Here is a 17,210-nt window from a genome sequence, read left to right as displayed (position 1 = left end):
ATGTCATTAATTTCTATGTATTACGTGGTAATAATCAACTAAACAAAAGTATCTCTCCTTGGCTTCAGTACCTATATGGACTGAACACCATGTATATTCTTCCTCACTTTCCATCATGACTGTTTTTCTCTATTTTGTTAAAACAAGGAAATTACTGAAAAAATTATAAAAAAGTGCATTTCACAATAGCAAATCTTATACAGTGACACTGTTGATTTTCACAACTGAACAGGGCATTTAACACAATATATTGTAGATATTTTCTTCTCCTCATTCTGCCATTAGACTTCAACTGAAACAACCTTAGAAAATTCTGATGCAATCCTAAATACCAAATTTCATTAAATTCCATCTAGCCATGAAGGTATTGAGTCAATTAGCCAACAAAAGCAGAATTCTCATATTATGGTTTAATGAAATAAAAACAAATGAATTACAATTGTAATGACTCCATCTGAATTTCCTACTGAAAAGAAATGTGTAACAAAGTTTTAAAATAAATCAAAATTGAGCACAGCTTTGAAGTAAGGTTATCTGAACAAAAAACTGAACTCCATGGTGAATTCAGGAAGTTAAAGAGGCAATCAAGATAAAGAAGAAAGTGTATCGAAAGTTCCTAGTAATGAGCTTGTGCTCTTAGATAATGCAGAGAAAAATGTTAGAAAGTGAAGGACTGTGTAAAGATAGCTAAACAAAAGTCATGATAAAAAAAATTTTCTGGAGGCTACCGAAAAAGCTTAGAAATGGTGAAAAGAGTACTGCAGGAAAAAAAAAAAAAAAAAAAAAAATCAGGTATGATAAACGTGACATGAAAACTGAAAATTCTAGATTTCTGGAGTAATTACTTTGAAAAGCTGCTAAATGGAACAAGCAGTAACAGCAAAGTGGTAGAAAACACTCAACAAGAATGCAATCAGGAATACACATCAATGCTCGAATTAGGCAACTAGAGTAGATACTATTCAATCAGAAATGCTCAAATATGGAGACATAAAAAGTTTTACAGTGGCTGCACTGCATAATTCAAAAGGCCTGGCCAGAGGATCAAATTCCAGATGATTGGAGTAGAGTACTACCCATTTATTAAAAAAAAAAATAATAATAATAAAAATAATAATAAAAAATAAATAAATAAAACAATGTGAGAATTACAGAGGAATTTCCCTACTGAGTGTTCCTAATAAGATTTATGCAAGTATACTTTGAGCTAAAAAAAAAAAATTGTGGAAGGAAAGCTTGGAGAAGGGCAAACTGGGTTGAAGCCAAATAAGTTGTTAGGATCAGATTTTCAATTTTCACTTTAAGATAAATAGTTGAGAAATCATTGGAATATAACAAGAACCCGTATTTAAGTTTTGTAGATCTGATAAAGGAATGTGATAAGGTGTCAACAGAAAAGCTACTAAAAATATTCCAGTATGGTGCAAATGAGATTTTATACCAAGCAGTATATAATCTATATTTGAGTTTTACATCAGCAGTTAGAACTGAAAGAAGTACAAGATGGTTTTAATGTTAAATCAGGTGTGTGAGGGTATTATCTCCACTGTTATTATCTATATGGGCCATATTATGAAGGAAAGTGGTATTAAATCTGATATCAAAATTGGTGATGTTAATCTTAGTTTTTTACTTTATGCTAAACTTCTGAATAAATCCAGTACAAATGTGCGAGATTTCCCAACTAAATTGAATAACTGTTGTAATAAATTTGGTATGAAAATCAGCAATAAAAAGACAAGACAATGAAAATAGGCAGAAACATTGAAAACATCAACTGTATCCTGAATGGTGAACCTACAGAACAAATAAAACATCAGATACTTAGGTGCAATTTTTAGCGAAGAGTAAATTAAATATGGAAATAGACAATAGAATTTGTAAAGCTGTTGTGATAGGACATCAGGTGAATAAATTTATATGGAATAAGAAAGATGTTAGTCAAAAACACTAAATTAGCTGTATGCGAGATAGTGTTCAAAAAAATTTTAATTTACAGATCTGGGAGGTGGATTAGAAACAAAGCACCTTTTCAAAGACTGGAGACTACAGATGAGAGGTTCTGAGAAAGACTTGTGGAGTGGAGTGAAGAGATGGCATCAATGGCAGTATCATATTAAAAATGAGGACATTAAGAAAGAATCTGCCATTGTCACCATTCAGGATGTGTTAGCAGAGCTAATCTCAGCTGGTATGTTCATTTAAACAGAATGGGAAAGGAAAGATTAGCAAAACAATCCTCCCCCCAGGATGGCAAGAAAAAGACCAAGACTGATGCAGTAAAAAGTGCCTTAGAAGAGAGACAAAATATTTGATAATATTACAATCTTGACAGATAACAGATTAAAACGGAGGAAAATTGCTCATAGGAAGCTAGCAATGATGTATAACTTTTCATGTAGATATAATGTAATATACCTATTGAGAGTACTTGTCAGGAATTGGATGATGACAATTCCAAAAGTTCAGTCATTAAAATCTTTAATTCACTCCAAGTTCTGTTATCATTCCTTTAAACCTTAATATGAGTGCTCCACTTAATATGAGTACTCCACAACATCACATGGAATGCTGTTTGGGGTATATACCTAAATACATAAACAGAATTATAATATGGGGTGGCAGGGGGTAATATTTCATCAACCAGTCTTGAACTTTTCAGACTGAAATTCTTTACATATTTTTGTAGCAAGTCAAACTGTTCTGCAAACCACATTTGCCATACATGCCATTAGTTCATTGCCAGACAACTATTACCAGGATGAAGTAGTCAACTCCTAACATTATCATTATTACTGTAAGGGCATCTCCATATAGCTCAAAAATTTCACAGACGATCCATACTAACTATCCACACAATATCATACCTGTCCTTGAACACATTAACTCAAAAAGTGCTTCAAACAGTCTGACAACCCATTTCAGTCATTTACGACTCTCCAAGCAAAAGCATCAGTCCTGATGCTTTTGAAATCCTAAAAAAATGACCTGACAACTTGTTTCAAACCATATAAAAAATTCGCATCTCTTATCCGCTCCACCAAAGACCAGCCACTTCCCCTAGACCTACATGGAGTATACCAGGTCCCTTGTAGTTGCAAACTGTCCTACTACTGTCCTGAGTGCTAATACAGCCACTCAGGACTTGCTGACTATGCTCTGGACACCCGCCACAAAATACACTGGAAGAAAGCCACTTTACTACACCACAGCAAGTATAAATATGAGATTATTCCTGGAATCAGCCTCAGCTCTAAAAAACTCCCCAAACCTCAACAAATTTGGATGCATGAGACTGCCCCAAATATGGGAAGCTTGCATTCTAAGAACATCAGACCAAAAGCCAAGACAGCCAATTTAGCCCACTAGGGGGGCACCTTTAGGAACGACTTCAGTTGTTTTCTTCAGCCCAATTTGTCTAGTGTTAGTGCCTGCATGTGTTCCCTGAAGATGGTAATGTAACACTACCGAAATATAGGAAGTATTAATTAAAGTTTTTAATTAATATTTAAGTATACGTTGTCTTTCTGACATTTACATTCTTACTCAATTTCCAGAGATGATTTGTCCCCACCTCCCATTAAGTACTACAAAATTTCCTCTGCATGAAATAAAATCTTTTAGTAACCAACTTCTGTAAACCACAAACACTCAACCTATCTTTGAAGGGACATTTCCCCCTCCCCATGAGTGAAATGCATACTCACCATCTTTGTCATTCGCATTTGGATCTGCCCCACTATTTCCTCAAACTCAAGAAATCCAGGTGACCAGAGTATGTGCAGTAATCTAGTGTTGCAGTTATCCAAGTTTTATAAAGAGCTATGATAACTCCCATATCTCTGCTTCAGCATATTCTTCAATAACCAAGTAATTCTATGAGCTCCTTTGGCCACTTATAGCGTGTCCTCTGCAACTCACCCAACGATTCTACCAATGTAGTACACAACTTATAATCTTTCAATCCCAAAACACATAACTTGAAACTTTTTCACATTAAACTGGCATTCCTTATCTCATTATCCTCTGCCCATATTGACAGCCTATTTAAATCATTCTGCAAGCTCTCTACATTGCTTTGATTAACTATCATTCTACCTATTTTTTTTTTTTCAATTAGCAAACAACTTAACATGTGCCTGCAAATCATATTTTATCATTAATGTACAAATTAAATAGCAATAATCCAAGCACAGATCCCTACAGCACATCACTAGTCACCTACTTCTCCTGGTTCTGCTTCTCTATGTACTACTCTGGCATATGTAACTATTAGTCACCCCACTATCCATTCCATTTATGCCAATTTGCATAATAACTAAATGCAGTGCCCTGTCAAATGCCTTTGAGAAGTCAGGCAGTATCATCATGTGGTTATTCTTTTTATCCAATTCAACTGTCATTATTATAAAATGTGAGTAAATACCTATGGCATGACCTATTCTTCATATGATGCTATCTCCTACAAAGCATCATATTCTTATCCACCTATTCCTGCCTTTGACCCACTTCTCCATAACCTTACCACCACTCCCCAAATACTGATTGATCTATAATCCTTTATTCAATGAAAATATTTTGTCCTCCTTAGACTTCCTTGGGATCCCATTAGAAATTAGACTTAAAGAGTTTAGTCAGCGGTAATGCCAGTTCCTTTTCACATCCTTGTATATGCTGCCTGATATCTCATCCAATGTAACAGCCATATTCATATTCTGCAATATCCCAAGTAACTCCAATTCATCTTCCCCTATTCCCAACATCAGTCCACATCACATCTGTCACTGTAACATTTCCATTTGGATAATACACCATTATAGTGTTCAATCAAGTAATTCAATTATTTAGTCTGCTCCTGTCATTTCCCTAATCATCAGCTGTCATTAAAGTTATCCTTTATACATTCTTCCTTTGACCTGACTGGCTTATTTCCTCTAATTTTACCTACCTCACTATGCTGATCACCCTTCTTGTCTGTGCCTTGAACTACTTATAAGCTAACTGATCACCTTTCTCCATAACTTTTTTATTTTGCAGCTCCTGCTTAGTGATACACCTCATCCATCTAACTCCTATCAGATTTATCCTTCTGACATTGGATATACAGATGATACTGTTTCTTTCTTGACTTGGAGAAAGCCTTTGATAGTATCGACTAGAATCAAATGTTTCGCCTTCTAAAAACAATAAAGGTAGATTAGAGAGATAGAAGGCTCATATTTAATCTTTACAAGCATCAAGAAGCCCTAATAGAAGCAGCCAGCAATACAAAAACCGCAATAGTAAAAATACATAGAGGTGTAAGAGAGGGGGGGGGTGCTCTCTTTCACCCATATTGTTTAATCTGTACATTGAAGATGCAATAAATAAACTGAAAGAACTAATAGAAACAGGAATTAAGATAAATGGAATTGATATTAACTGGCTACGGTTTGCGGATGATATGGCACTTATAGCTGATAACGAAAACAAACTGAAAGCCACCCTAACAAAGATGGATTCACACAGTACAGCCTAAAAATTAATTATAAGAAAACAAAATTATTAATTACAAGTAAAGCAAATCCAATGAAAATAAACCTGGAAATAAATAATAACCTACTGCAACAGGTATCCTCTTTTAAATATCTTGGAAGTCTTATCACAGAAGATAGAAGAAACCAATCACAGAAGATGCAACAAGATTAAAGCACAAATAATCCTAGCCAAAAAAGCATTCTATAACAGAAGAAACATTTTTACCAGTAAAGGTAAAAATGTTTCTTCTGTTATAGAATGCTAATCAAAAAAAAGGCTAGTGAAAACATACATATGGAGCATTGCATTATATGGTTGTGAGGCCTGGACTCGAACAAAACAAGACATGAAAAAGTTGGAGGCATTTGAACTTTGGTGCTGGAGAAAGATGATGAAAATTAGTTTCACAGAAAAGAAAAGTAATGAAGAAGTTCTGAATATAGTTCATGAAGAGCGATCATTAATGAAACACATCAATAAGAGAAGAAAAAGCCTAACGAGACACCATTTGAGGCATGGGGGAGGGGACTGATTACAGAAATAATGGAGGAGACTATAGAAGGAAAGAGTCCACGAGGCAGACCAAGATTTTCATATATAAATAACATAATGATGCTAACTGGTGCAAAGAGTTATGAAGAGATAAAAAGGAAGTCACAAGACAGGATGTTGTGATGTGCTGCTATATTTACCAATCTTCGGATTGATGTACCAAAGAAGAGACTGCTTTCTTCAAACACCTCTTGACTATATCCCATGTGCAACTAATATCTTTCCCTTGCAGATTCTTACACCATTGTGCTACTTCAAGCGCCTCCTAAGCTTGTCATAATCAGATGCTCTGTAGCTTCACATATACTCCTTAACTGAAAATTCCACATTCAGCAACCTCCAAAGTCTAGAATGCATGATCGCTCTGTCCCAATCAGAAGCAGTGGCTACCTTAGTTATGGAGAGATCCCCTAATGCTATCAGAGGACCTGCCCATAACAAAGCACTCAAACCCTGAGTTCCCATCCCACCTTCATTATAGGATATTTCAAGTAATTATCTTTTAGAAATGCATAAATTCCATTTCCTTGCTGGATTGTAATCTTTTTTCCCTTCCAATCTATATCTCAGTAGTCAAAGCCCCCCCCCTTTCCCCATAATAATCACTCAGCCTGAACTGATATGGATTTTCTAATGCATATCTCCCACATCCTCTCTTGCCCTGCTGGTCTATAGGAGTAACTGACTCTATACCTGTCCTACTGCCTTTATTTCACACCAGACAGTCTCGAAGAACTGCCTTCCACATCTGTCTTCATGTTAATATATTAATTTTTCCTACAATTAATCTGCTATCATTAGCAGTGCCCCTCTCCCATTCCTATTTTCTTTATCCTCCATGAAAATACTATACTGTTTGCATTTTATTCCTGTAAGTAAATCATCCTCAGTCAACCAATTCTTAAATATGCATCTAACTTTTGTCAGGTTGCCCTATGATATAAATATCATTAAATTCCTGATTATGTACCCTTAAGGGGTATGATGATAGTGGTACTACATGAAAACTGTACATTATTACTAACCTTCTATTACCAATTTTCCTCCAAATCAGTCTATTACTTGCTAGGACTCAAATATTGTCAGGTCTTATATTTCTATTTTCTAAGGCACTTCTAACTACTTCAACTACACCTATATCTTACTTAGTCTTCTCTGGGAATTTTTCCTGCCATCAAACACCTGCTTTGCTAATCTTTCCTATCCCATTCTGTTTAAGTAACCATACTAATGGAGATTAGCTCTGCTTATACCTACCTGAATGTCAACAATGTCAAATTCCTTCCTAATATCTTCATTTTTTATATGATTCTGCCACTGATGAGATTTGTTCAATCCATAATTTTTCTCAAAACTCTCATATCTGTAGTCTCCAGTCTTTGACCAACTGTTTTTCTTCTAACCAAGGTATCAGATCCATAAGTTAAAACTAGCTTGAGCACTGTCTTGTATACTGCTAATTTAGTGTTTTAACTTCTCTCTATTCCACACAAATTTATTCAGAGTTGGCTCTTCACCATTCCAGCTTTGCTAATTCTATTGTCTATTTCCATATTTAATTTGTCTTCTTCACTAAAAAATTGTGCATAAATAGCTGACATGTTTAACTTCTTCTATGGGTTCTCCATTCAGAATGCAGTTGAAATTTTTTTGTTTCTGCCTATTCTTGCAGCTTATAATTTCACTGTAAATTTTTATGCCATAATTTTTTTTACAGCAGTCATTCCATTTAGTTAAGAAATCCTGCAAACTTGTACTGGATTTAATATAATAAATTTAGTTATCCTTTATCCAAGTGTGTGCAAACAAAGTTTGCGCCTGAAAGTATCTTCAGGACTGGGGCAAGGTGGTACAACACCAGGGCAACTCATTGCAAAGGTGGAGCAAGCTACTAACACTCCTGTCTCAGTATCTCCTATAATGCAAAACACATCTCCTTGCGGATATGTCTAATGTTATGCATTAAGGGAAGGGCCACATTATGGGAGATACTGAAACAGGAGTGTTAGTAGCTTGCTCCACCTTTGCAATGAGTTGCCCTGGTGTTGTACCACCTTTCCCCAGTCCTGAAGATACTTTCAGGCGCAAACTTTGTTTGCACACACTTGGATAAAGGATTAAACTAAATTTATTATATTATTTGTACTGGATTTATTTGAGTATAACATCACCTGCATGAAGTAAATAAACAGTTGAAATTAATATCTCTAATTTTGATATTGGCATTTTCCTTCATAATGTGATCTGTATAGATAGTGAAGAACAGTATAGATAGCATACACCCTTCTCATACCTGATTTTACTTCATCTTCCTATAACTTCAACTCTTAACTGCTGACTTAAAAATTAAATATAGTCTGTGCAATGCTTATATTGTCCCATGTACACCATTTTGAACCATTTTTTAAACAGCTTTTTTCTTGGCACTTTGTCATATACCTTTTTTAGATTTACAAAACTTAAATATAGATCCTTATTACATTCACATGATTTCTCAACTCTTTTGCTTAAAGTAAGCTTGATCTTGATAATGGCTTGAATCCAGTTTGTTCTTCTCCAAGTTCATCTTCAACAAGTTTTCTTAGCCTCTTCTTTCTCTTCTTACAAAAATCTTACCCAGAATACTCAGTAGGAAAATTCTTCTAATTGTCACGTTCAATTTTATTTCCCTTCTTAAAGATGGAAGCTATGAGAGCTCTTCTCCAATCATTGCCATCTGATCACACTCTTCTGAATTATGCAGTGCAGTGGGTGTAAAAATTTCATAAGTGCATACTCGAACTTTTCTCAGTAATTGTACAAATTATCTGGAGACCTAGCTGTATAGCAAAAAATCCTCCCCCCCTTACTAAGATGTTTCCAAATACTGTTATTTCAAGGTTCTATATAGTTATGCCAAAAACAAAATAAGAACAAAAGCCATTACATATTTTACATTATACCAAGAACATGAATAAAATATTTCACTCTTACTAAAATTTAAAAAAAAAAAAAAAAAACCATAAAATGTGAAGATAAACAACTGCAGATTTTAAACAGATTTGGCATAAAAAGCAAAATTTATATTAAGAATTGACCCAAAACTTTAACTTTCTTTAAGTCATCAGAGGGTAGTGCAGAACTGAATAAAGAGTAGAAAAATTTAATCCATCCTTACCTTCATTTTATACATCAGGTTGCACTAATAAAAAGAAACAAAAAATTACCTTTTAATTTTTATGCCATTAAAAATATCTCAACACATATCTCTGAATGACCTAAAGGATCAAATATCACTTTCATGAGATAACTGTTCTCATATTTTAAATTGATTTCTTTTAGTAATTTAAAGCTAAGATTTAAAATGAACATTTACAAAAATACAGACTCGACAGCACTGTATTATATATTATATGCTAAACATATTTCAATTATCAAAAATGAAGTAATCTTTTCAGTGACCATAATAAAATGAATCTATTGAATCAAAGAAACAACAATGAATACCAAACATGAAAGTGCTAAATTAAAATTATCTTCTCAATTAGAACCAATGACTTTTCAACTAAGGATATGATCTTAATCATGCTCCTACCACACACACACACACACACACACACACACACACACACACACACACACACCATAAAAAGGTTGAAAGAGCTGATAGATGTACTAACAATCTCATGTTATCACTAGGTAATCTACAGCTAAAATAATGGCTATGCAAGAATAAATTACATGCTGTCTGAGTACTCACAAACTGCACTCAAAACAAGTACAAGTTTTAATTGTTGATTAATTTTATATCATAGTACAGAAGGTTATTTTCACTGAATTACAGCATAAAGGTTTGGTTTAGAGTAAGTTTAGATTGTAAGTAATTTACTGACATATTTATATAAGGGTTAGAGTAATTTTTTATTTTTTACTTATAACAGGCAGGAAACCAAAAATAAAAAAAGACAGTTAAAGGCGATTAATTATTATTAATCCATTTATGTGTTTCTTCTCTACAAATATTTTTTATTTATCTAATTATTTATTCTTTTCCATTAAGATTCTTTTTTCCAGATTCTTCTTTTATCCATTAGGTCTAGTATCTTTTTTCTCATCTGTCTTATAAATTCACTTTTAGTTTTTTCAATACATTTTTCTGCTACAGTCAACACTGCTTCTTTCATATTGATCCATTTGTTGGATTTTTTTTTTTTTTAATATACTGTTCTATCTTATTTTGAAATAAAGTCGTGGTGTTTGAATGCTCTAAATGTTATTTTTTTAAACTTTATATTTATTGTAATTCTTACGTCTATGGTCCAAACCATTGTCAGCACTTGGCATAACTTTTGTATTTGTTATTCCATTTCTATATCTCTAAATGATCATTACATGTACCATCAGGATATCTCCATGTGCATCTTGTTTTTTCTTTTTTGTTCATAAAAAGTATGTGATTATCAATTTATGTTTTAAACAAAACTCAATGGATCTTTCACCTTTATTGTTTCTTATACCATATAGGCTTACAACAGAACTTGTTCTTTCCTGTCCTATTTTGGCATTCCAATTTACCATAATAATTAATACCCAATTTCCCTTCTCCAATTGAATAGCTTCCCCTATTTTCTCATAGAATTCTTCAATTGCCTCATCCTCAGTTATGGCTAGTGCATAAATATGTAAAATCACCAATAGTTTTGCTTCTATTATAATTGACATTATCCTTTCAGATTTTCTATTAACATTAATAACTGTATGTAAAAATTCTTTTCTATAATGAATGCAACTCCTTTTCTAGACACACTTCCTCTACTTCCCAAACTTTATATTCCTTTCCATTTGAAAGAGCAGTTAAAAATTCCATATCAGCTTTCTTGAATATCTTTGACAATTCAAGTATTTTAATGTCTAATCACTCCATGATTACATAAATTTGTTACTTTTCCAGGTTAGTTCAATCCTCTCACATTCCATGTACAAATTTTAATACTTTGTCTATATCTTTTATTTGTAGCTCTCTTGGTTTCAGCATATTCCATTTCTCAATTTTCTCAATTCCAGGCTGACAGATCCTTGGACAACACTGATGGCCAGTCAGTTCACATGGCAAATTCTTTCTAAGTAATTTATTAGATATAAATAAAGTTCTGCAAGTTATTCAGCTGAAGCATGAAGGCTACAGAGGTGAGTATGCAAAGAAGAATGGAGGCAACTTATGTGTATACACAAATGCTAGGAGTATCACAAACAAAGGGAGTTCAGTTTGTTGCCTTGATGAATATATTGTAGCCTCAGATCATAGACATTAGTGAGATCTAGTTTTCAGGCAGATATACTAACTGGTATCAAGAGTAAAGGATACAGTATTTTTAGGAAGGATATACAAAATAGAAAGAGGAAGATGGGGTGGGGATGTTGCTAATGATATCAGATGATTTGAATCTGGTTATGGTAGAAAGCTATGATTGCAATACTAGTAACAACTGTATGTACCAAGGAGTCTGAAGCCATCTGGGTGTGAGGTAGAGTCTAACAAGATGAAATACATGTTGAGTTGTTATTAGAGACCTAGTGGAGCAGTGGCTGGTGATGGTTAAATGCACTTCTAAATGTCTAATGAGTAGCAAATCAATATCATGGGAGGCTACTTATTTAAAAATTCAGTTGCAATGAAATCTTATGAGAAGTCAAATTTATTGAGCTATTGCAAGACTCAAGCAATATGTGACCAAAGGAAATCAAGATCAAAGAATGTTGGACCTGACTTCAGTGCTAGAGGAGATGTAACTATTCTGCTTACAGCTAATGACAGTGATCATGTCATAATGACTTGAGAAGTGGCTTTATAAATGGATGTTATTAAGTGAGAAACTCTTAAGAAAAAGAAGGGATGCTGTGTATATAAGGATGACATCGGTTATGAAAATTACATAGATCATGAAAAGAAGAGTAATGATAAATGGTGCCAATGCCCCACTTGTTATGTTGCAGGTAAAAGAAAAGAAAGAATGACTGAAAGAATAGCCCTATTAAATGTGGATGGCATACAAGTGGTAGATGTAAAACAGATTCATCTAATGTGTGCCCACTTTACTAAGAGCTATCAACATGAGGTAAGTGATATGCAGCTCATAACTAAATCTGCAATGAATGAATAGTTGAGGGAATGTAGATGTAGATTTAAGCAGAGTTAGGTAGATAGGAGGTTAAGGGATTTTACCACATTAATGTAAAAGGAATTATAAAAAGAGAGGATGGTAAGATAGGAAGAACAAGAAGTTGTATAAAGATGTGGTGAAGGGTGAGAGTAGATTTTTTGATGGAAAGTTGTTGGTGAATGGAACACATTGCCAGAGTGCATTGTGAATGCAGGGAGCATAAATGATTTCAAGGCTCAATGTGACAGACATGCTGCTGGTTGAGTGGGCCTCCATTGATGAGTCTACTGAATCCATGCAGGTTACTGTAATATTATAATAATAATGTGACTGAAGTGTATGAAGAAGAGGTACCAGAGTAATTCCATAAACTAAATAATTCAGCTGTAAGGGCTCACGGGATTTCCATAAAGATGCTATGAGAGTGTTCACTCAATCTCGCTGTGAGTATGAATACTTGTAAATGTCTTCTGGTGGAGGTGACTTTCATCTAATGTGAGATCACAACCACCTTTTTAAATGGAAGTCTGGAGTGGAGGTTAAAGCTCCATGATTAGTCTCTAGAGCAGAGTTTCCCATATTTATTCTTTGGCCTGCCATGCCACAAATGTGCTGCAACCTTTCATAGGTGAGTTCATATTAAAAAAAAAAAAAAAAAAAAAAAAAAAAAAAAAACACTAAAGAAATCAGCACATGCACTTTTTAAATATGCAATTACAGAATTACATTAAAATTGGAATAATGCTTTAAGATCAATGTGGTTGGCTAAGCAGTTAATGTACCAACTCTCCAACCAACAGGCTATAAGTGCAAATCTAGCTGTGGACATGGATATTTGAGATGGGAGATGAATTTCGTCACAGAATTTTTTTTACCTACAATAAGTGAGGAAGTATAAAGACCAATACCCTGCTTTTGGAGGCCTGAAGTTGCTTGGAAAAAAGAGTTGCATGTTTGGTCTCAAGAGCAGAGTTCTTGGATTATGTAAAAAATTAATTTTTTAATAAAAGCAAAGATAAAAATCCTTAGCCTGCCAACGGAACTAATGCAGACAAAAATGTTTATGTTTCGTGGGTGGGAGTTGAATATGAAAAAAAGGGAATAAAATTTTCTTGTTATCTGTACCAGATATAAAACTGCAATATTTTGTATGTATATGTATTCAAATATTGCAATTATAATATTGAAATGGAAAACTTATAAAGCATACCAAACCAGATAAAACAGCCATATCTTCCCCTTTCTCTAAATGAAAATACAGAAAATTTAGTAATATAATGAAAGATCTCTCATGAAGGAGCAGGGCTGCCGAAAGAAATTTTTGGGTCCGTGACAGGTCTGTGGTCTGGGCCCCACTTAAAAAAGTGCATCACTTTTGTTTAATAAAAAAAAGTCATAGAAAACATTAAGCATTTATTTAAAAAAAGTGTACAATAAATTCAAAATTCGATACATTACATACCATACAAAATACAAACATTAAATAAAAAGAGAAATTTTAAATTTTTATTGCCTCATCCACTTCCTCACTTTATGCTTAGCGAAATCTTTAATCACCTTGTTATAATCAATTTTCATTGCCAGGTCATGTTCTATTGATAGCAAAGCTAAGCCGTTTAATCTTTCCTGGAGCACTGATGATCTACAGAAGCTCTTTATTGCTGAAAGTTTACTAAATGCTCTTTCACCTTCGGCAACTGTTACTGGTATTGTGCAAAAAATTCTGATTGAAGTACTCATTTCTGGAAAAACATCGTGAAGTCGAAATTTATAAATGGTATTTAATAAATCTAGTCCTGGTATAATTATAATATCTTTAAACGTGCCATTATAAATATCTTTTTTATGTTTTTCCGTCTGTCTAAAACAAATCACAGTATCATTCTCGATATGCCATTATCCTTTATCATTGTTGTATTGTTTCGAGAATTAAAACTATGCATTATAAACACAGTTATGTGACATGTCGGGTCCTTTTCGATGCCGGGCCCGTGACAAAAGTCTCAGATGTCACCCCCACTCGGCGGCCCTGTGAAAGAGAGTGAAAAAGAGGAAATCTACTGTTTATCATTTTAAAAATTAAGTTCTGGCTACATTTTCTGCACAATGTTTACATGAGACTGGTGTCATTTTCTAATATTCTTAAGAATATAATATTATTAGCAGTTAAAATATTAAGAATATCAGTTTTAAAATATTATTCTAAAATATTTTTTTACAGTGATAATTAAAATATCTCCTAAGGAAGAAGTAGAGGAATTTTTCAATTCACTAGAACAGGCAGCTGACACAAAGAAAATGAAAAAAGTGGTCAAATGTTGGACATCTAAATAGCAGAGTATGAAGTGAATCCCACCAGGCATATAGAAATGTTTTAAGAAAATTTGAAGAAAAGGGCAAGGTTAATAATAATGTCAAGTATCTGCTGGATTTTTGCTCAGCATATGAACTATCATTTCTAACACCATGTTCTAAGGTTGTATGGTCACTTAAACAGAATGGAAGAAGAAAGGTTAGCAAACAGGTGTTTGAGATGGTGCACAAGTTGACATGGATACAAGACACAAGAAATAAAAAAGCATCATCGATTATGTTATTATTATAAAAACCTCCATGGAGTCAAAGACTCATCGTGGGAGGTCCACTGTTATATACAGTTTATCATACTGTGCCTTAAATATATTCACTGTCTCTGCACACATCACACTCTCGGGCAAAGCATTCCAATCACTCACCATTCTCCATGCAAAAAACCTGCTCCTCACTCTCTTGCTCACACCCTCCTTATACAACTTCCAGGAATGACCTCTTGTTCTCCTGCCTGTGCAAAACCTCCCCGACGTTAATCTGGTAATAACCACTTAACAGCTTATATGTCTCAATCATATCCCCCTCTCCTCCTATCCACCAATTTCTGCAAATTGCATTTTGTCAATCTGTCTTCATACTTTACATTCCAGAGACCAGAAACAACCTTAGTCAATCGCCTCTGAACTTTTTCCAACGCAATTTCATCTCTTTGAAAACCAGGTGACCAGATCTGTGCACAGTAATCCATATGTGGCCTGATCAAAGCCTTATACAAAGGGACCATAACATCCTTACATAAAGTCCTCCTCAATGTCCTCTGCATCATTCCCATTATCCGCTGTGTTGTCTTCACTATTTTAGTAACATGTCCCCGAAATTTTAGGTCCTTGTCTACAATCACTCCCAGATCTCTCATTTCCTCTACCTCCTCCAAGATATTCGCACCGATTGTGTACTTTACATCCCATCTCTGCTTCCCAAATTTCAAAACCTTACACTTTGAAACATTGAATTGGCATCCCCACTTATTTACCCATTCAGACAGTGTATTCAAGTCCTCTTGCAAAGCTACAGCATCCACACTACTCCTGATAGCTCTGCCCAACTTTGCATCATCTGTAAACAACTGCAAATTACCATTCAGACCTCTCCAGATATGATTTACATACAAATTAAACAGCAATGGACCCAAAACAGACCCTTGAGGTACACCACTAGTAACTTTCCTCTTCTGGGATATCGCTCCTCCATAGACAACTCGCTGATACCTATCAGACAACCAATCTCCAATCCAGTGAACCAATCTACTGTTAAGCCCCATCCGTTCCAATTTATCAAACGCCTTAGCAAAATCTAAATATACCACTGTATATGCAATACCCTTATCCAACGCATTTGTCACTTTATTATAAAAAGTAAGCAGGTTGCTAAAGCACGATTTTCCTTTAGTAAATCCATGCTGGCCGCCAAAGAGTATTTTTCTGTTGTCAACCCAATTCTGAACTTTATTCCTAACTAACTTTTCTAATACCTTGACCACAACTCCAGACACACAGACTGGTCTATAATTCAAAGCCTTACTCTTATCACCTCCCTTATGAATTGGAACAATTTTACCCTCTTTCCACTCTTTTGGAACTTGACCCAGTGAGAGACTCATGTTGAAAAGATATACAAAAGCTGTTGTTAACTCTCTGGCACATTCCCTCAAGACACGTGGTGAAATAGCATCAAGTCCCACAGCCTTATTTACATCAAGTCTATTCAATTCCTCATATACCTCCTGTTCACTTACTAACAGTTCCTCCTCCTCCTTTCCCACTGCTTTCAAGTTCTGCATGATGTCACATTCACAATAATGAAATACCTTTAGAAATTGCTCACTAAATATCTCAACTATATCCTCCACAGCAGTTATCATTCCTCTGTTTTCACCAATCAATCCCATCCTACCATAATCATTCTTTTTTCTACTGGCGACATATTGAAAAAACTCCTTAGGATTTTTTTTGGCCGCTTTAGCTAACTGCTGCTCATACTGCATTTTTGCTACCCTTATCAAGCTAGTCACCTTCCTCGCCTGCTCTTTGTACTTCTCACGCAACTGGTTGTTATATATACTCATTTTGTGTTTCTTCCATGATACCTTCTTCTTCCAGATTGCATACCTTATCTCTTGATTCATCCATTTTACACCCACTCTGTTTACCCTCTTGACCCTTGGAATACACTCTGATATTGCCTCCACCAAATAGTTCTCGAGTATGGCCCAAGCAGCATTGATATCCTTTCCATCCAGTTCCTCTTTCCAATTTATTATCGCAAGCTGTTTCCTGAGCTTTTCATAATTACCAGTCTTATAATTCCACATATATCCCTTTCTAACAGATGTCCGCGAATGACTGGTCACCCTGCACACGATCACCTCGTGGTCACTCTCATCAACTGGTGGAAGATTTGACACCTCATTTATAATAACATCATCTGATGAGATGATCAAATCCAATACTCTTGATCCTTGTGTACCTCCGTTACGTGCTGCCTAAGGTAATTATCTTTCAAAAACTCCAAAAATTCATTTTCTTTACCCCCAGATGCAGTCTCTTGCTTCCAGTCTACATTACCATAATTAAAGTTGCCCATAATGATAACTCGTTTCTTGATAGCTAGGCCAATTTGCCTATACATTTC

At 34.6% G+C, this 17,210-nt stretch overlaps 1 protein-coding gene across 5 annotated transcripts in view; it reads right to left on the bottom strand.

Moving 5' to 3' along the window:
- Positions 1–17,210, bottom strand: part of LOC150107502 (focal adhesion kinase 1-like) — a 496,861-nt gene that overhangs the window by 415,712 nt on the left and 63,939 nt on the right. For 4 of the 5 annotated variants that reach the window (XM_090391922.1, XM_090391925.1, XM_090391926.1 and 1 more), the window contains exon 3: positions 9,227–9,250. The exons of the other annotated variant lie outside the window; for it this stretch is intronic. In XM_090391922.1, the coding sequence (XP_090248048.1) occupies positions 9,227–9,250 (24 nt within the window). The remainder of the gene's footprint in view (positions 1–9,226; positions 9,251–17,210) is intronic. 5 annotated transcript variants of the gene reach the window in all.

The sequence above is a fragment of the Typopeltis vanoorti genome, chromosome 4 (assembly GCF_054136105.1).
Source record: "Typopeltis vanoorti isolate ZY-2024b chromosome 4, IOZ_Tvanoo_1.0, whole genome shotgun sequence".
NCBI classification, from domain to species: domain Eukaryota; kingdom Metazoa; phylum Arthropoda; class Arachnida; order Uropygi; family Thelyphonidae; genus Typopeltis; species Typopeltis vanoorti.
This window is presented reverse-complemented; position numbering and strand designations above follow the sequence as displayed.